At 39.6% G+C, this 21515-nt stretch overlaps 1 protein-coding gene across 1 annotated transcript; it reads right to left on the bottom strand.

Moving 5' to 3' along the window:
• Positions 1-1566: 1566 nt before the first annotated feature.
• ntf3 (neurotrophin 3) lies at positions 1567-19546 on the bottom strand. Its single transcript, XM_027015848.2, has 2 exons — positions 19426-19546; positions 1567-6083 (listed from the first exon to the last, which is right to left on the bottom strand). Exons 1-2 carry the CDS (start codon positions 19441-19443, stop codon positions 5307-5309), a joined length of 795 nt encoding a protein of 264 aa, XP_026871649.2. The 5' UTR covers positions 19444-19546; the 3' UTR covers positions 1567-5306.
• Between the last annotated feature and the right edge of the window lie 1969 nt (positions 19547-21515).

Genomic DNA, 21515 nt, shown 5'->3' with positions numbered 1-21515 from the left:
GAAACATCCAGTGTTCTTTGTTCTTGTGTGTACTCCTTTGGCTGTCCCACTGATGCAATGAGGTTGTCAGACTATTCCAATCAGTAACATAGCCGGTCAAAAGAGAGCAAATATTATAGCTATTTCAGCACAACCATGTTAGAAATGCCATGGGGACACTAATAAAATCCCTGAGTCCCATCAATCTTAATTAATTGCACTTGCTTTTGTCATGATGGTCCTTGTGCTATGTGTTCAAAATCTGCCCTTTTGAACTGTTCCAAAGAAGCATCACCCAAACCTAACCCTAATCATGAGAGGAGAAACCACACAACTGGTCGGAGATCAGTGCAAGGCCAACTGGTCCCAGCAGCTCCCCTCATGCACAAGCCCTCATTTCTGCACCAAGGTCAGAAGTGCTAACTATGACTGCATCTTGGTGTGTGCGAAGGAACACATAATGTCCCTGGCATGGGAACAGGGTGAGGATGATTGCAGTGAATATGTTAGAGCTTTCATACTTTTGTCAGTAAACTGCCACATACACTGCAAGCAGAAGAGAATGGGAGTGAGACATGAATGGATATTGCTTAGTGGAAGTGGGAGGAGAGATGGAGGGATGATCTCAGCAGAGGAGGAGTGTTGTATTGTGTGAATGGTTTACCCACGTGTTTGGGACAGGCTGCAGCAGAATGGTGTTAGAGTCACAGCCTCTGGCAAAGTGGCTGAAGTGTGAGGTCAAAGGCATCTGTGACTCATCATTTTGGAATTTTTTCTTGTTTCATATACATAAGACTTTAAGCAATGTCCCTTTCTAGTAGGAAAAGTCAGGTATATGCATTAGTGTTTATTTACCTATAGAAAAAATCATCTGTGTGTTTTTTTTACAGATGTTTTCTATAAATGGCTGTTATGTAGTAATTAAATAACTTTTCTTGGTATCAATAAGGGTAGTGAAAGCCAAGGCTGAACCAGCACAAGAGAACTTTACAATAAATATATGAGAGCCTCACAGTCCAGTGTCATGCTCACTTCCCTGGTTACTACAGTGGAAAAGAAATCCTATTCCAAATGATTAAATTTAATGTGCCACCATGAATGAATTGTAATGGTCTTTCTGCCATGAAAATAAATTCTTTAGAACAAGCTGCTAGAAGATTCCAGCTTCACTAACCACAGTCCAAAGCTGTTTTCCCCCCTGTGCCATTTGGCAAATGCTTTGATGTATTTATGGGCTGCCAAATGTTGGTGGTCCCTTATTCTTGTACTGGTCTCATGGTAGCTCTGATCTAAAAGCGCACGCTGATGACCGAGCTTTACTTTCTCCTTGTTTTAGCTATATCTGCTTTCAGTCACATGGCATGACTGATTGGACCCCAAATATCAAGGAAACCCAAAATAAGTTTTGATAAAATGTGGGAACTTCTCCCTCCATTCTGGGCTACTATAAAGGTCACATGGATATGCTAACTGGTTTGTGATTTATTGGATTTATTCCCATCACATGACACATGTAAAAAAAAATTCCACTGCTTGTTTATACAACTCAGTAAACATAGATCCGATCACATGGAAGCAGTTGTTATAAAAACATGTTTATTCAGAGAAGTCCTTGGGGTCAAAGGAGGAGGGTGTCATTGTGTTTAAGTGGCATTTTCACTCACAACACTCCTTCAAGTATCAGAGAGAGAAAATTTGGTCAGAAAACAAATTCTCAACATACACGCAAGCTGAGAGGAAAATGTAACAATGTAGGGACAACAGGCGAGTAAGGGTGCAATACTTAGCAAAAGAAACTACTTCACTAAACAAGACACATCCTATATAAGCATTTTTCTTACTAAAATAGAGATCTGTTTTGTCACAGTTAACTCAGTCTTGATATACCCAGAGAGCAAAAGACATTTAGAATAAGTAAATGGTCCTTGAATACAATTTTTTGGCACAATCTCCTTTTCAAAAGCTGAAAATATTCATCAGCAACAGAGAGCACTCCTCCTTAGGCCTCAGTTCCATGATCAGGATAGTTAGATTTGTTTAAAGCAGCAGGAATCGTATACAGTATGCACAAGAACAGCAAGGTCTTTAACACACAGTACAAAACATGTGGGAATGTTTTAGTGAACTAATCCCAATCTGGACACGAGCATGTCAAGGGTATGTAGGGCTGCAAGGTCTCTTCAGTGTTAGGATCATTCTTACATCAGGAAAAGTGATAAATGCAAAGGTGAATTCCTTGGGAAAGGAGAGCACACGGTGTGTACATTCCTTCTATAGCTCCAGTCAGCGGTGGAGTAGGTATCCCACTAAAATACTGAATGCAGTGCAGGAGGGATGTGTCCTGCATGGTGTTCCAGAGCTCTGCTGATTTCTTTTTCCTGAACAGTGTCAAACTCTGTCCTAAACCCGTGCCCAAATCCATCTCTCAAAGCAGACAGACGCTCAGTCATGATGCAATGGTCTTAGATAACTTTTTAAATTTCAAACCATCAAATGTTATGTTAATATCTCTTTGTCATGCAACCTCTGTATCTTAAAATGCACCATTATGTATCCTAAAAGGCATTAAATTACAAGATTGCTAATGTTTAATAACCATGTATAATTAGATACAAGTTTGGACAATAACTACATGGACTTTAGAGGCACATGGGATGTCTTAGCTCTCTCTATGATGTATCAATCTTTAATTATTGTATTGACCTTATCATATCTTTATTTAGATTGCTTCCTGTTCTCATCTCCTCCTCATTTCACACACTTGGAGGCAATGGCTTAATGGATGTAGTTTAATGGAAACCTAGAGGTGCATTTATCTCTTTTAAACCATGCCTTCTGCCAGGCGAAGAGGTTAGAGGAAACTGTAATAAAGATAGATAATAGAGAGAACTTTCTTACAGAGAACTTTCTTCTGTGATTGTTACAGAATGGAGTAAGTCTTCTATGTTACTCAGATTGGGCTACCTAAACACTGCTGAGCCCTGAGTTGTAAGACACCAGTTGTATATGCTGTCAAATGTCTCCTATAGAGTTAAGTCTTCATTTCAATGCCACATTATCTGGTTGACATAAGGGCGTTCAATAAAAAAGCCTATTACAAGTGCTAACAAGCTCTCAACTGGAATGGGCATTTATGTCTCTGATTTGCACAGCTGGAACTGGTGTGTCATTTTCAGAATGATAGTTGACTATGCATTTATCTTTTTTCACCAAAGATAACCTCAACAACGGAGACCTCAGCATCACCTGAATACATACAGAGCTATCACTCTGACATCAGCTGCTTCTTTCTAGCAAGTCAGAGATACACAGGTATTCAATTGGAAACTTATGTGTATCAGTGGTAAATGGTAATAACAATGTGTGTCAGTGGTAAATGGACATAACTACCATAAACAAAGTTGTTTAGAAATGAGCAATTTTCAAGAAGGGTGCTGCATATATTTTATGGGGTCAGCTAATCCACTACCTTAGCTTCACTGCAACAAATAAAAACTTAAAAATAGCTAACTATCACCACTTGCTGTGGGAGCTTTTTGATGGACCTACTATCTCGGGGCCAATAAAGGTACAGTGAAACTTTCTGACAAGTACCGGGAGCCATTACAACCAACCAGATATAATCATATTCCACTCTGAAGTAAGATTTGTTGGTAACAAGATGTCCTTGAACTCAACCTGAACTCAAAGCATTTGAGAACTCATAGATTATGTCTTTGAAACAAGCCTAATTTAGACTAGTTAGAATCTGCTTGATTGTGCCAGTTGAAAATAGAACTCCTTACACAAACTTGCAATGGTTAAATAAGCCAGGACTTTTTTACAGTGTGTGCCCAGGCTAAATGCTTATCTGCTAAGATAAGCCTGACAAGAGGGAATCACCCTTAAGGAGCAGGGTATGTGCTTTATCCCAGCTCTGCATGCATGTGCATCATTTTAAGGCAGCTTTACTCCTTTGTAAGACTACAGTGTCATTAATAATGGAACATTTTAATGCCCATTTGTTTGCCTGTGACTCTTCTTAGTTAAAGATTGTTTGGGGGTTTTTTTCATTAGGAAATTGGGCAAAGTTACAGGCAATATTCATGGGTTACTAAACAAGAAGTGTTTTTGCATTGGAATGATTGCAGGCCCAGAGCTGTGGGCAGGAGGCTTGGCCTCCAGGAACTAGTGCAGGATCTCTGAGAACATGACCAGTCCTGACAGAAGGGCTACCCATTGCTCCTCCACTGGCTAGTGAGTTTTATTCAAGGGTAACAGCATTCAGGTGCTTTATGTTGTGGTCCCAGTCATAACCTATGCTGTGGTCCCAGTCATGGTTTTGCTCTTTGCAATGTAGTTGCCATTATCTTTATTAAATGGAGTCAGTGCCAATGCCCAGTGAGGGCATGGCTGTACTACATGGCTAGGCCAAGGGGAGCCCACCATACCAATTACCAGTAAAAGAGGATGTGATTGGTTGAGCAGTTATTAATTATTAAACTGATGAAATTGGAGCAATTGCACCAATCATTGTGATGACCAGATGACGAGTTTTACACATGGCTATATATGTTGCATTAAAAAAAAATCCTTAACAACAGCCTTGTAAATAGACTCCATCCAGTCCATTTAACATTGTTAAGTTTTCTTTTGTTAAGCCATTGTAAAGTTAATTTCTGTGTTATAATAATAACATATCTCCAGTGCTAAAAGGTTTTCTGTCAATTACCTTCTGTTGCTGCACAGTATGGCAGTATGGCCTGTATACCCATGTGCATTGTGTGTGTGTGTGTGTTTGTGTGTGTGTGTATGAAAGCATCTCAACAGTGATTTTTTTCCCCAACTTGATGGAGATACTGATAGCACTGATAGCACAGTATCAGTAGCATAGACTGTTTCTTGAGCAATACTGCAGTAATGAGAAAGTAACTGACAAATGAATAAATTTATATACCTATAAGTATACCTATAATTGTATTTACTATTCTATTAAATTATTCTACATTTATACTTCGATTGCAGCTGATCCCAGGGTTCAGATCTAAAGGTATGATATGTGTAACGACACTTGACCAAGGCACATATTTTCTCCATGTAATGCTCTTGTAGCTTAATGGAACTGCATGTTTTTATCACAAGTTCATATGTGTATCTCTTTTTAGATTTTGCTCTGATAACAACTTCAATAAATAACACGAATATATTTATACATCATATAGACATGTGTAGACTACATGCATTTCATATAACTTAAATAATAATTTATATATTTACAGCCCCTCATCCCCCCAAGGGTAAAATATAAAGACAGTAGAGTAGTTGCGCAATATGGGATTTCATTCATTTTACGTCCTGCGGTGTTTGCGTGAAAGTGCGCAGACACATGAGGTGTTGATTCGTATCCAGCGCCAGTTCATCACGTTATTGTATTTGGTGAGCGCTCGCACATACGTTTGTGAGGTTTTGCACTGAGAGTTCCAGTGCTTGTCATCAATGCCGCGGCAGCCACTCTTCAAAGGCTTGCTATTCTGGCAGCTCGTCTCAAAAAAGTACTGCTTCATGCTCGGCGACACCATTTCAACCTCTGTCAGCACGGAAACCTCCCGCCCGTGGATGTCCACTGCCATGGTCTTGTCCGTTACCCAGCGGCTCTTGCTGTCACACACCGAGTACTCGCCCCGGTAGCTCTTGTGCTCAGCGTAGCGCTTTTGCCGTGTCTTGTTGCCACTGCTGCCGTCCTGGCTGCTCACGAAGTCGTCGATGAGGTAGAGTGGCGGAGGCTGCAGCGGAGGCCGCTCGCTCAGCAGCACACGGGGTGAGTTGTAACGCTTGTGCTGCTGGAGCAGCTCATCGGCCCTTACCCTACTTGGCTGGTGAGCGGACAGGCTGAGTCGTGGCGGGTGGCCGGTACCTGCGGGGTAGGGCAAGGGTGTGTCCTGAGTCCCCTCGTCTTGCCTCTGCCGGCCGCGGCTGATGTCGGCCTGCAAGAGCTTGATGATGAGAGTGTTGATGGGGTCTTGGGTGGGCCTCTGCTTGTTCATCGTGGTGGCGGAGATGCCATAGAGGTACGCGAGGAACATCACGTACAGCAAGATGGACATCACTAGATTCACCTGTAAGATCTAATGAAAGAAGGCAGAGAAGACCTCTGTAAGGACACAGTAGCACTTCTTAGTTCCAGTGGTCATGAAGAAGTTCTACATCAATCTTTGAATCTGATAGACAGCTACTATAAACATAGATGTCTGGATATTCAGTGACAGCATATTGTTGTTTTCAAAAACAGTTTTTATTTCTCTGGTTACATTGATTTTTAGATTTATTACAGTAAGCAAATCTGCCTGTAATTAACCACTCACATTTATCAGCTATATAGTCTGTTGGCTGTACCATTACCAAAGAGTATTCAAAAGAAGAAAATGAAAGAAAAAGAAAACAGGTTGGCTGATTGGTGTTGACATTTCACATCTGATCCAGGCTATTATTTGTTTAGTAACTTTGATCTGTGCTTTCATGTTATTTAAAACAAATGTATGTTGTAAAAGAATAAGAGTGAGTAAATAAATGTATGTCAAGCTTTTAGGGACACAAAGTCTCTGACAGGACATTGAATGCCAAAGAAGCAGTTCCACCCAGCCAGATTCCTGGAAGAATCTGAAACAGGCCTGTTAGCTAATCTGCACGTTCAGCAGTGATAGCCACGGTTACAGAACATTTTTAGATCACACTTGGCACAGTAGATTTGATGAAGTCAAACTGGCTCCAGTCAAACTGAAAGATATACAGACTGGTTTAAGGCCTCCCAGGGTACAGGCAACCCTGTTTAACCCTGTTAAAACTGGTTATGCCCTGCATTAGCCCTGCTGTTGATATCTGTATTTTTCTGACTTCCATCAGTCTGCACCTATGCATGTGTATGCATGTGTGTGTATATATATGTGTGGGAGTGTGTTTCTGTCGGTATGTGTTTTCTTATGTGTGTGAAAGCATGTTTGTGTGTGTGTGTGTGTGTGTGTGTGTGTGTGTGTGTGTGTGTGCTTGTGTGTGTGTGTGCTTGATATTGGTTGTTTGTAATAGATTGTTCGCACACAGATGTGACAATCTTAAAAAAAAATCTTAGAACACATAATTGGAGAATTTACTTCATTTAAATGAAGAAAGCAAAAAACTCGCTAAGTAACATTCACTGGCATACCATAAGGAGGTGCACTGACCCTCTGCCTGATTTACTGGAGTGAATCACATACCCACTGGCCCTGTGGATATTCCATACGTCCATTTGACCGCGTATGTTCCACATGTTACAGCTGAGCCTCCCTCAAAAACCCAAACTGCAATCCTCCTGAAGAATTCCCCAAAGAACGCTTGTTCCCTTAGCAGTCTCTGCCCTCCACATACCAAGGTGGAAAAAGTGTCCTGCTAAACACATCCACTGCAGAGCATTTTACTGCTTGGAGCCTAGCTTGTGTCCTTGTGTGCTGTTTGCTTTGCTTGCTGCTGTATTCTGTTTGCCTCTGAAGTCCATGGGAAAAGCCCTTGCTGCTTGCTGTTACTTTTCAGAAACTTCTTTAACACAGCTTTACCTGACAGACTCATTCAGACACTGACACTCTGCATAACATGATTCCTTATGTTCTGCTTTGAATCACCACGAAGTCAGTGGTGATTACTGTTTTTGACAACTCTGTCTCATCTAAGACTTCAACACAGGTTCTGTGAAGTAGTGCTGATTCAATGTCATATTACATTGACACTTTGTAATGTGTCAGTGCACATGGAAGCGGTTGTTGATAGACGGAAGCTAAGCAGAACCATAAGGGGAGTGAATGCATGCCCCTCCAGTGACAGGTGAACATGGTCAGCTCTTCATTCTTCTTCTAATAATTTTCATAACAAATGTGTTTGCGTAATTCTTTCAGCACATCCGATAGCATGACGGCAAGAGAAAAAGTCTGAAATCTGTGGGAAATGTGATGGAAGATCTCTTGTAACGTTCCTTATCCTGATCGACTGAGAAGAGCACTAAACTCAAATTCCAAACTCAGAAAGTGTGAGCCTGACTAATGCTGATAGTGTCACACGGAGACTGAGGCAGTGCAGACGTTCGAGGCTGCAGCAGGGTGCACTTGGCACAGAACAGGCCTCCCTGCTGATGAGTGACACCACATACGCGCCGCTCTTGCAGGCCTCTGAGAAGCACCATGTGTTTATGTCTCCTTTCTCTAGGAGATCCCACACGGCAGGCCCTGTGATTTACAGCTTAAAACAAGTGAACAAGGGGGAGACACAGAACTCAACAACATCTCCTCTGAAGGAAAGTAGAGATCCTGCCAGGGGACCATAACATTTTTTATATTATGTAAGTAAAGTCTTGTTTGATGGTAGTCTCCTTGCTGAAATAAAGAGTGCTTAAGTATGTGCTCACTTCAGCTTCATGTAGGAATGCCTTTGTTCTGGGATGGTGAACTTGAAGCCAAAGGTCAATAACAGAAAATTCAACTGTTTTGCTTGTACGTATTGAAGGCAGTGTGCAGTGTGTAGAAACTTAGAAGCAGTCACTTTTGTTAGATGCCAGAGATGCAGACAAAAAGGCGGAGATAAAGTGAAAGAGTTGCTTTTAGGTTGAATGGCATTGCTAGTCTTCACAGGTGTCAGTGACTGAATGGACAAAAAGTGTGTGTGTGTGGATGGGTGGGTGTGTGTATGTGGGGGGAGGTTGGTGGGTGTTTGTGTGCGTGCATGCTTGGGTGTGTGTGTGTGTGTGTGTGTGTGTGTGTGTGTGTGTTTGCCTGAGCCCAAGGTGCCCAAAGGTCATTTAGTAAATTGCACATGTTATGCCATAAGCACTACTAATTTTTTGAGGGATGCTGCTAACATGAATACCCCCTCACTGCAGCCACTGAAAAACACTAAGGAGCATTTTTATAGCCTTAGCTTTTAAATTAATACACTTTTTGCATTGCATCTAAAGATCTAGTTCAATGACTCGCTCTTCAAATGAGCACATTTGAATTTTAGGTTTTGGCCTATTAACATTTTGTTTAAAAAAGGGTTGTTTTACAAGTCTTATGCACCATCACCAGCGCAACTGATAAAATGTGAGTCACATTAATTGGACTGATTTCTGCTTGTTCTACTGCACTGTATAAAACATCCAAACAGACAATAAAACACACTGCAAAAGATCTCACTCACTGAAATAAAGTTAGTTTACATACTGCACTTATCCAAATACTTATATTGCTAATCTCACAGTACCAGGACAGAAGTAAGTAAATGCATTGCATACATAAAACAAACACCTTGCACTTAAATAATAACACCATTTGCTACAGAGTTTTTTAATGGAATACAATTAACAACCATTTTAAGCGGACAAACACAGGCTTGCTAAGATTTAGGTTTTTATGTCTATTCATCCACGGGCATTAGGCAGTTAACACCAGGTGCTTTGTAATACACACAGAGACTACAGTTCACTTCTTCTTAGAGTTACAGTTCACTTCTTGTTAGTGTCAAGTATAATGTATTAAGTATACTTTCCACAGAACAATCTTGCTTGAGTAAAGAGAAAAATGGCTTTGCACAAAAAATTATTTGCCCCACTATTTGGAGCCCAATCTTACATTTAGTATTAGGCAGATGGATGCAATGTGGAACTTCACTGTATGAAAATTCAGACTGGATATCATCTTTCTTGTCTTTCATTGTGTGCAGGTTCTCAGCTTTCTTTTGGATATATCCTGGATAGGTGGCCTCTGAGGTTTGATGTTCATTAAAACATGCAAAAAAGGTTTTCTAATTCCTAATGCCTAAAAATATCATGTTGGTATAATATTACCTTGCCTCCTTTAAAAACTAAATACATAGCACTTGTAATACATTTACATGCGCTTGAGTTCCATCACGATAAGTTTTGAAGCAGTAATCTTGGGCTTCCTCTTACTTTCTGTTTTTCCTCTTACTTTCTCTCTTTCTCTTTACCTGTTTTTCTTTTGTCCTGAAAACCTTCTCTAAACAAGCAGGAGTGTTTGAATTGTATGAGAATGCAAGGGTCATTTTTGCATTTTGCCCTAAAATCACTTGTAAATTGGCACAGAGTCCGTGTTTTGAAATCCATGGTAATTCCATATCTTCCTGTCATCTGTCATTGTATTGCATAAGCAGGGGAAATAGAGGCCTCATCAGAACACAGATGTGGACATGGTCTTGGTGAAAACAGAAATGGGGGAGAGGCTTTGGTGTGGGAATGGGGACCATGGAAGAGGCTTTATTTTTTTCTTTCAAACATTAGGAATGATCAGTATCAACTGAGCCAGAGAGTTTCTGGCTTGTTCTGCCAAGGTTTTCAAAATTATAGTGCTGAAATTCACCTTTCCTTGATGTGCAGTACAGATAAAACAATTCCATATAATCAAACACATTGATAAGAAAGGCAAAGCTTATTGTAAATAAGTTACATTGGGTTACCAGTTAATTCGATACAAACCCCACCCCATACACCTGGTTATACTTCAGTCTACTACTCTGCAGTACATTTCCTCTGAAGTTGGAGTAAAGTAAATCATCTTCTCAGCTTGTTTAACAAATACTCTTATTTTGAAGTAGACAGGAAAATCACTCAGGTCATTTAAGTCACTCATTCTACAGCTTAGATTTCATTCATTTGCAAAAGTAGCAATGAAAGCCAGGCATGAAACAACCTGTCTGTCAGTTCTTAAAGCAATATAACAAATGGCTCTTTTATTTGTCATACAATTGAGAACACTTATCCTTCAATGGGGTTAGTGCTTTAGTTGAGGTTGAACAGCAACAATCTGAATGCTATTTTCAGTACCATACCTGCTATTGTCATTAGCTATTCCTTCCAAGCTGAGTTAGGTATATGCAAGTTGTGAATGTAATTAACTGGTGAATGACTGAGACCATTACCCCATTGAGTACTAACATGTTATCTGAGTGCCAAGCTGCAGCAAGCCATTATAAAGGCCTAGAATGAGCATCCTCTTATGTTCATGTGATTAGTCAACCAATGGCCTTCAGGTTATTTTATCCAAAAGGCCTAAATGCTTTCTGGCCTTAATTGAGGCAGAAGATAACTGACAGGGTGTGTGTGTTGTGAAATTAACAACATGGCATTCGGGTCTAACACCACACCAGGTAATTCATATAACTGAACTGTGGAACTCAGTCAATTCAAGCGTGGGTCCATTCCAGGTTTGAGCTAGCTTCTCTAAAACAATTTGTTGATCATAATTTTCTGCCTGAATTCTGTTTGGCTTTTTACATTTACACAGCCTCTAGGATTTTTTAATAGTCTAGCAGACTTTCTTCGATAAATCAAAATTATGCAACAATCACTTGCTTGAGGGGGTGGAGACCAGAGCAAATAGCTTCAGGAGTGGACTGTCAGGGGATTGGAGGGGGCTGGGATTTTTAAAACACACCAGTTCCGGTTTGTGCCACCTTGGCCCCGTGTAGGCCTACTAATGGCAGTGGGGTGAAAATGTGAAGAGCTGGCCAATGCAGAGCTGTGTGGTGCCTGCCAGACACAAGGGAACTGTTGTGAAGCAGCTCTGAGGCATGGTGCTCACAGCCAGTATGAACTGAACAAACCTCAAGGATAACCACTGATTGTAGGGCATCAAGAAATTCTTTCATTGGTGCGCAATAGGCCCTCACAGGCTGTCGTCGACAATCTGTTTGATCTAAGCTTAGAAGAACCACTAATAAAATGTACTTTTTATATAACCTCAGTCTTGTGAAATATAGCAACTTTCCCCCTGGTTTAAGTAAAAAGCCTCCTGGTGAAGGTACTGCATACAAAAATGTCATAGCATGCTGTTAAGTCATGGTCAAAGAGTTTAAATGCTCAAGGTGTTCAGGCCTTATTCCAGTACACAGGAGCACAGAGTGTTAAAATCTGCTTGATCTACCTTAACTGGTTTAGAGCACTCACCAAAAAGTACTCAGTCAGGTTGAGGTGTGATCATATAAGGTGTGAACTAAAATTTGTTCATTTAAGATGAATCCAGTAAACTATGCGCCTCTCATCCTCTCATCTCTTATGAATGCAATCGCTTTACAGACTGGCAAATCTGTTTGGGGACACGATCTAATATCTTACATAATGGAGCAGCACTTCTGATGGTGTGCAGATCAAATCTCTGTCTGATCCTTGTGGCGGGCTGGCAAGCTGCAGTTTGTCTATGGGCAGCAGGTGTTAAGCTGGGCTCTGGCAGTGGCTTGCACATAAAAGTCCCCAGTCATGCATGAACACCTGCAGTATTCATTTACATCCACCTGAACTCAAATGAAGGCGGGAATTTTTGATGCGTGGGGGTTCATCCCCACCCATGCACATCCTCTAGGTCTGACCAAGGAGGCTTACAGCCCCCTGAGCTTTTAACTCCCTAAGGATTGTCCTGGGATTAGTTACGGGCTCTGAGCTGCCCAACATTTTGCGAGCCTCACATGCAGCTGCTGAGGACTGCATCACTCAGAGGGAGCAGATAAACTACCCACTGGAGCAGTTCATGGAAGGTTGAGCTAAGAAGGAAGCAGAACAATTCAAAACATACATGTGGTTTTCATTCAGTTTCTTCATATTCTCTCTGTGTATATATGATGTATGAGGACACTGGATATCAAGATAAAAGAATCAGAAAGTGAGTCTTGTCTGAATCTTCTGATATTCCATCATTTACTAGAAGGGATAAATGAATTGATAAGCACCAGCATTTGTGCTGACCACAGATTTACAACATTTGGCAGACTGACTTTTCCAGAGTGACTTACACATTTATCAGCATGACAATATGTATGATCCCTGGGAATGGAACCCATGAACTTGGAGTTGTGAGTTCCTGCTCTACTCTACCTGATGTGTTACAGGAGCACACTTGGGCATTTACATGAGACATGTGTTTGCTTAACATAACCCCAGTAGTTTATGAGGACTCTAGTGGTAGCTATTCTGGGATAGCATACTTTGTTATATGTTCTTTCATATCAAGTTACTTATAAAATTGAAGATGTAGTCTGATATATTACAACAAGCAATGGTGGTTTGGTTTGATTTAACAGAAATAAAGGACATAACAATATACATTCATCCACGAGCATCAGGTGAGATCTTCAACTTCAGAATGAAGAATTCATGAAGAATTCATGCTGAATTCCTCACTGAGTCATATTTACTTACATGACATAAGGTTTAAATATATTCCGTCACTGGATTCTAAGAATGGTTTGGAAGAAAAAAATTTTTTTTTTGAAAAAAGCAAAGCAAACAGGATTTTAAAGGATGATCATGTAAACCCTGACGCCTTCCAATGAGCTCCAGATGTTCTCATAAAGTGGGGAATCTCAGGACCCCTCAAATCTGGATCTCTGACCAGCACCACGCAGCAATCTCATGTGCAGCAAAACAGAGGCAGAGAAAGAATGCTTTGTGCACACTACTTGGATTACATTCAGAGACTTGGGGAATGACTTCCAGTGCTCAGACTTGACCCGCAGTGTTTGAGATTTCATCAAGATCAAGTAGAAACATATTTCACTCTGGGAAATTTGTACAGATTTTCTGAAGTTCACTTCAAACTTTTTCTACATGGCAATTTTTTTTATTGAACTAGAAAAGGTTGCCCTCTAATTTAACATTACACCCCATGGCTTCCAAGCCACACACTAAACTTAATCTCGACTTAGTTTGTGCCCGCAAAACAACTTAAAAAAATTTGTCTTTGGAGCACTGACAGTGTAGACTTTCACAGAATCAGCCCAGTATCAGCAACATTACCCTATTCTCTCCTCACCTCCTCTTCAGCCACCTTTATTCAGGGATGGTCTGGAATCCATGCATTGCTCAGAATCCCCTGTGATCTGTGCAAACAGGCAACTAGTGACAAGTACACAAAGCACTGCGTGGCTCTCCCTCAGCATCATGGAACCTGTGTCCTGGATGGCGTTATCTATATTGACTGTGAGCTCGTAGCTAGGGAACTGTCCACATTTGGTTGTTGAGTACACTGCAAATCCCTGGTCCTGGAAGCTGCACTCAACATCTCCTTAGCACTGAATCCCCCAGCCGTCCACATGCAGGGCCCTAATGCGATGACTTCTTATTCAAGGTTTTTATCAGCCAGTGCTTTCCTGGCTTTAACATAATGTGTGCTGCTCAACAGTATTTTTGTGCCATGGATCTTCAAAAATTATACATAAAGTATGTTTACAGACAGAAAAATCTCAAATACTTTTACAGTAGTTAATGAAAAAAAGAATCCTGTGTTTCTGGAAATACCTTCACTCCCACTAACTGTAAATCACACAAATATTATATCTACATAAAACATTGATGGTATTGCCACTCACTTTTTCAAGTGTCTTAATTAAAAACACATTCATTCCATCCAGATGCTAGAGCACAGATGCTGAACAGTTGGTCTGGGAAAGTAATTGTTCAAAATTAACCCAGCATACCTTTTAAAAGCAAATAATGGTAGGTATTGGTACAGAGCACCCTCTGTTCTTAAGCACTGACATGGGTGTGTCATACATAACAAAAGAAATAGGCATTCAGGACAAGAAAGCGGAATTACTTAAGGAGACTATTGTTTTGAATAAGGCAATGACAATTATAGTAATATCTATATAATCTATTTAATATCTATATTATCAATAGTTATACTCTGTTTACTGAAATGAGACAATTCTTCCTCTCAGTGGTGCTTATGTACTCTGACTTCATGCCTGGTGCCTTATCTCTTCATTACTTCATGATCCTGATAATAAATTATATTCTATTCCTTCTTGATCGTAGTGATGTTTTCAATATGATTAATCACAGCATCCTACTCTTATATAGGAATTGGTGACACTTTTTAAGAGTGGTTTAGGTAATAGCTGTCCAAAAGAACATTTTGTATCCATTAGCAAATATAAATCTCACACTACTCCAGTCTCCCAAGGTGATCCACAGGGCTCTATCATGAGGCCCCTTCTATTGCTGTCTATATGCTCTGCCATTCCACAACATGGTCTAGTTTAATTTCTATGCACTCAAATCTCTTTTAATACTCAACCCACTGTTCTTTTCTTCATTTTTCCCCTGTTAGAGTGCCTTCAATATAACAAGCATTACATGTAATTCATTTTTGTTCATCTTAAACTGTGATTAAATAAAAATCATGTTGGTAGGGTCCAAAGCAGCTCTTTCTAAGAATAGTAATTTTTCTTTTTTAGGTGGTTTTACAAACATTCCTTTCAAATACATACTACCTTCTTGAGATTCTTCCACCTGTGCAATATTGCTTGTCTACAGAGATCTTTCAGTTTTCATTATTACGAAATTTTACTCCATCCATTCACTTATTTTCTTGTTCTCCTGATAAATCCTCAAATGAATTGCAATACATCCAAAATTTATCTTTCTACTTTCTTATACAAAGAAAACTGAACATATTATTGCTGATCTCTTGGAATTACATTGGCTTCTTGTAACTGCCTGTATTCAATTTAAACTCTTTGTCATTGTACACAAAGCACTGAATCACAGCAGAGCCACTATTCAGTTGCTGGCATATATTGTTGGCATATATTGTTTATGGTAGGTTACTAAACAGTGAATTTCATTGGTGTTAGTGCACTATACTCTCAGTTCCATCCATGCGGAATGTCATAAAAGTATTAGACTACCATGCAATATTACTGGGGAACTGAACAGAGTGAACTAGATGTGTGTACACCAGGGTCAGCAATATATACTGCCTCATTAAACAGCACAATTGTGGTTTTATTGTTTTCAGTTTGAAATTAAGCTTTTCCTTCTCAGCAATGCTCTACTAGACCATTCTACTGCCTTGAAATTGACAATCTAGTTAGTGGTACTAATTAAGTCATTTAGGACAGTGAGTATTTTCTTTATTGAACATCAAGTAAGTACTCTTCATAGACTTGCTAAAACCTGAGATCATGAATTTCATTTCAGACGAATAAAGCTTTCAGAGAAGCTACCACAGCTATTCCCACACCAGTCCTTACCATATGTCACCCTTCAGATGAGTTGCACCAAGATAGAATTCCAACAATTTCACATGAATGAATCATGAAATGGTGCACTATAAATGCCGTAAACCAAATCAGTCATTAAACACTGGCAATATGTGTAATATACAAACCTGGTCAAAACCTTTTGCAGTAGCAATCCAATAATGGCTTTCGAAACAGTAACTTATCAAATTACCACACTGTTATTTATGCACAATAGCATTCTGCAGTGTAGCTGTATCTGCAATATCGGATAGCCTTTGCTGGCTAATTTTCTTGCTGTAGCAAAGCAATAGCTTTGTGTATTATTACAAGGATAATTTAGGTTAGTAGTTTGTAACTGCAAGGAATTACAAGAGATGCCCACGCAGGCAAAAGAAAAGCCACTTCACCTTGAAACGTACGCTAGCCCATGCTGAGTAGGTGTTTGTTGTTAGTATTCCTGTGCCTTGGATGAATGACAAGAAATGTCAGCGATAAATTATTATTCTCTGCTGTTTTAGGCTATTTTATCTGTGATGTGGTAAAATGGAAATGCAAAAAAATGCTTGCATTTTTTTTTGCTTGTATCACTGAACTGGTTTTAGTCAGTCATGTATTTAGACATGGTTTCCTAAGGTTATTGCTATGATGGGTCTGTTTATGCAATATAGTGATAGCTCCTGCAAATTAGCTTGCTAGTGCAACTTGTATTTCTTAAGAAGCAAACAGTTTATTTAAAAGAAAATAGGACATATGTCATTAATGTGTGATCATGCCCAATCTTCCAAAATTCCCAAACAAGCTTTAAGTAGTGCGGCACAAAAAGGCTGGTTGGCTGCTCATTGGATATTAGGTAGTCAGAGTGTTCCATATATGGTCAAGGAGGTGAATTTCCCACAGTTTAACCAATACAGACCAAAACACCCTGGATAACTACTGGATATGGGTTGGATGGGAACCTTCAAACTACATGCAGTTTCACGCACCTCTGACCAGATCCATTGTGGACTATAGTGACAGGCCAGCTGTGGTGGAGCACTGTCACCACACTTACCCAGATAACTGGGTCAGATCATGTCTGGTAGATCAGAGCAAAAGACGAAGGCATGGCTCATATATGGACATACGGCATCCGGAGCCTACAGCAAATGTGAAAAGGAAGCTATAAACCTCTATACTTTAGCATCCATGCTGTTTCTTCAGACAGAGTCTAACTGACTGTAAGCAACAGTAATAAAATGGAAATGGGTAGCTGTATTTTTTGTTTTGTTTTTAATACTCAGATAAAAAATAAATCTAAAAAATATGTATAAGCTGTAAGAAAACAAACAAACATTGTGGCTAAATCACAAAGGCAAACATAAATCTTAGACTTATAAATAACCAAAACAACAGATCAAAACATCTAATTGAATTAATAATCCTGTTACTACACAGAGCATGTATTGTGTACTACACGCACATATGCTATATCTGGGACATTTTACAAAATACAGAACACAATGAGCTTAGCCTTGTAAGGGGGTGATAAGACCATACTTTTCAAATTATCAGTTCTAAAATTTAGAAGACTTCATTTTTGGTTGTATTACATCCACATAATATAAAACGTTTTGCTCCACTTCAGCATCTTATATGCTGAACCTTAATTTCAGATCAAATACAATTATATTAAAGAGGTGACCACCACAAACGTAAATGCAAATTAGGCCTAAATTTTAATGGACTAATTTCCCAAAGCTCTTAGAAGTAGTAGCACATCTGTATGAATTTTTGCAGTACTCTTGTTATCTAAGAAAATGGCACATTTGCACGTTATATGTTCTGAATGTACAGTGTCAGAGACGTTTGCACTGACGTTTGTGGTGATATTTTATAGGGCCCTGACGTCAGTGACATAAAGTCCTGATGAAGGTGATGTTTGCTACGATATATTATTGTAAAATATATCGACAAATCCTAGAGTTTTTGTAAATTAATACCAACTAACCTTTGAAAGATTTGGTTTACGTTTGCCCGTGAACTCGGATAGATCCACATATTGTCATGTAGCACTAATGTAAAATGTTATACAAAAATAAAATATTTCGTATTTTAAGTACTTAACATTCTGAGTTATCAAGCAGATTTTCACAATTGAGAGACAGTGAAAACTATTAGCCATTTTTGACAGGTACAACAGTGCGGCAAGCCTATACAAGACTCTTTACGCGCCCAGTAATACAGGGTGACGAGACTGAAGCCCACTGACTTTCTCAGTGAGAGAGAGAGAGAGAGAGAGAGAGAGAGAGAGAGAGAGAGAGAGAGAGAGAGAGAGAGAGAGAGAGAGAGAGAGAGAGAGAGAGAGAGCGCCCTTGTTCGACTTCATGTTGTTGGTGGCTTAGTCGTATCACATACATAACTGGAAACAGTCTAAGAGTAGTCACAACCCAAAAAGGAATTGTTTTACGAGGTCAGTAACACATTCCGTAGACAACTCAAAACTCGTTTCGAAAACACTGGCTAAACCCGTCTATAACACAGATTTATGTGGATGATCTATGTTAGGGATTTTTCTCGGACAGCGCTAGAGGTGAAAAATCACAGAGCAAAATAAAATAATTTCAGTTTCTCAAGCAGTAAGAGAGATAGTACATACCAGTACTCCAAAAAGGCTGTACAAGGTTCAGAAAGGAATACAAAATTTACATGTACAGTTTATGCACGTTTTGTTGTCAGTTGGACTGCCTGCAGTACACATTCGTGAGATTTTCAATATTCTCATATGGGATTACAAGGACACCAAATAAATACATAACTATATCTTTATTGTATTCATGCTATGATATGCTATTCATTCCATGCATGTCAAACTTTTAAACGGTTTAACTACAAAAACACATGGACTGACTTGGCGCAAAGCTTTCAGAACGTTTTCAGAGAAAAAAGTTTGAACCTCATAGTCTATTGTTTTCCACCCAAAGGAGGAGTACATACCACGTATGGTAAGAAGTGAATTTGCCCGTACTGGTTTTCAGTTCCCCTGGGGCTGTGCGCAACGCATAGCATTTCACATTCTTCCCAAATCGACATTTACAGCGATATTTATTTTGCTTGTAGAGACACAACACTACTGCCTTTACGCACAAGAATGTAGAGTCACAGTCAAGCCATGAATTACTCTGTGAGAAGGAGGAAGATGGTCAGTGATATAAATATAACACTAAACTGGTCAGTAACACTAAACACGTTTTTTTTTTTCCGATGTAAGAACGCTTTGGCAAAAGTTTGTATATTCAAGTAACATTCGTACGCAACATTTGTCCGTCGTGGGTGATTGTATCTCAACTATCTCCTGTACCAGACCAAAGCGCACCGTGCCAGCTCTGATCATCAAGAACCCATCAGGTTCCCACTATACAATGATAAGATCAAACAACGAAACAAAACACATACCGTAATAAAGGTAACCATAGCATCGGTGGGGAAATATTCAGCAGTCCCGACATTAAGATGACGAGTTTATAGAGGATCCTTTTGAAACTTCCCAGATAAAAGCGCACTGTGCGTGCGTGCGTCTCCAACAGTTCTACTAGAGTGCAGAGTGCACAAGGATATTTCTCTCTGTCTGTTTGTCTGTCTGTCTGACTCTCTCTCTCTCTCTCTCTCTCTCTCTCTCTCTCTCTCTCCCTCTCTCTCTCTCTCTCTCTCTCTCTCTCTCTCTCTCTCTCTCTCGTAATCTGCTGCTCTGGTTTATACATTCGTTTGGGACAGATGGCTTTTAAGATGTTGCCGTTTGTACTTTAACGAGCGACACTGCTCATTCGATTATACCACTTTCACCAAATTGACCAAAGTAATAACCGCTGTTACTTTCGACAGTGTAAGGTGAGGAGAATTCAGTGATAGTCTCTCTCTCTCTCTCTCTCTCTCTCTCTCTCTCTCTCTGTGTGTGTGTGTGTGTGTGTGTGTGTGTCAGACGTTCAGTATTACACAATATTTTACATATCTCAAACCTTGCATATGTTAAACAATGTGGTCTAATTGGTGACACAAAAGTATGATGGAAAACAAGTCACCTATACTGCTTCTAGGCAATTAGCATGACTCAGACCAGGCTTCTGTAATCAGTATAATGGTATGTTGCTAAAGAATAATGACTTCGTTCTGTGAGTCACTCTCTTTTTCTTGTTGTTTGTGTAGGAACATTGTTTTTTTTTTTACTGTATGCACAGCAGAAGTGAGTAGCCACAGGGTCTACCCTGTATTAGTTATGTTAATGTCTATTTGAGCAACCTTAGCCCTTTTGGACCAGAGTCTGACTGATATAACTGTCAAAAATAAGTTTACATGTCTGGCTGGTTTATCAATTAGCAGGGGTATTTGTTTATTGTTCTTTCTGCATGTTTAAAATGTTTCTCTCTTCATAAATGACAGAGAAACCCACATGGCTGTAGTCTAGGACATATCCAGGTATCAAATCACATCTTGGCTCTGCTATGTATTGTGTTTTCCTAACACTTTCATTATATAGATGAGAGATCTTTGGACTATAGTTCAATATATACAATATATTGTATATATTACAATATATATTATGCATCATGGTATACAGTACAATTACCATGGCAAGTCCAGTGGCACCAGCCCAATCCATCTTGGAGAATTTGATCTTGGTCCACTGTGATTGATTTTCTGTATGCAAATGTGATATTGGGAAAGGAAACAGATATCCTTGGGATATTGCTTTCAAAAGAGAGAAATAGATTCTATAAGGATTTGAAGTCCAAAACAACTCTTGTCCTGTACCCAAACAGGAGTATAGTAAATAGGGTACTGAAAGACTGATGACATGCACACAATTTACAATATATCTAACTATATGTGTGTGTGTATATGTATATATATATATATATATATATATATATATATATATATATATATATATATATATATATATATATATATATATATATATATATATGTATGTATCAAGATGTCTTATGTCTTTTTTGTGACTCCACTAAAACTGGAATAGGATAGAAATTGTCATGTCTAATTACACCCCCCCTCCCCCCACACACACACATACACATACATTCTCACATAAACTCTTACACCTGAGGACACTTTACAGGTCAGGCCAACAAGGATAGCCAGCCAGCAATGGCAGACTGTCACATCACTCTATGGCCCCTCTGGCCATTGGGAGATTTCCTATGACTGCTTCCTCATATTGAAGAGCTTCTCACTGGACCAGCATGCCAACAAGCACCACCCACCAAGCATTTCTCTGGCCAGCATTTAGTGAGTGGCTAATTACTGCAACAATCCAGCTCATTGCCAAAGTGTGAACTTACTTTTGCTGTTCTGTAAATCCCTTCCCTGGAACAGAGTCTGTTTGGTTGAGAGGAGCAAGGTGTGAATTAGAGGATTTCTGTCTGTAACAGTGGATTCTGATTCGACTTAATGAAACTCTCAGATAATTACTGTCAAGGAGAAGGGCCATGGTGTTGATGGTCAAGCCATGAATTACTCTGTGAAAA

The sequence above is a fragment of the Electrophorus electricus genome, chromosome 7, assembly GCF_013358815.1.
Source record: "Electrophorus electricus isolate fEleEle1 chromosome 7, fEleEle1.pri, whole genome shotgun sequence".
Classification (NCBI taxonomy): domain Eukaryota; kingdom Metazoa; phylum Chordata; class Actinopteri; order Gymnotiformes; family Gymnotidae; genus Electrophorus; species Electrophorus electricus.
This window is presented reverse-complemented; position numbering and strand designations above follow the sequence as displayed.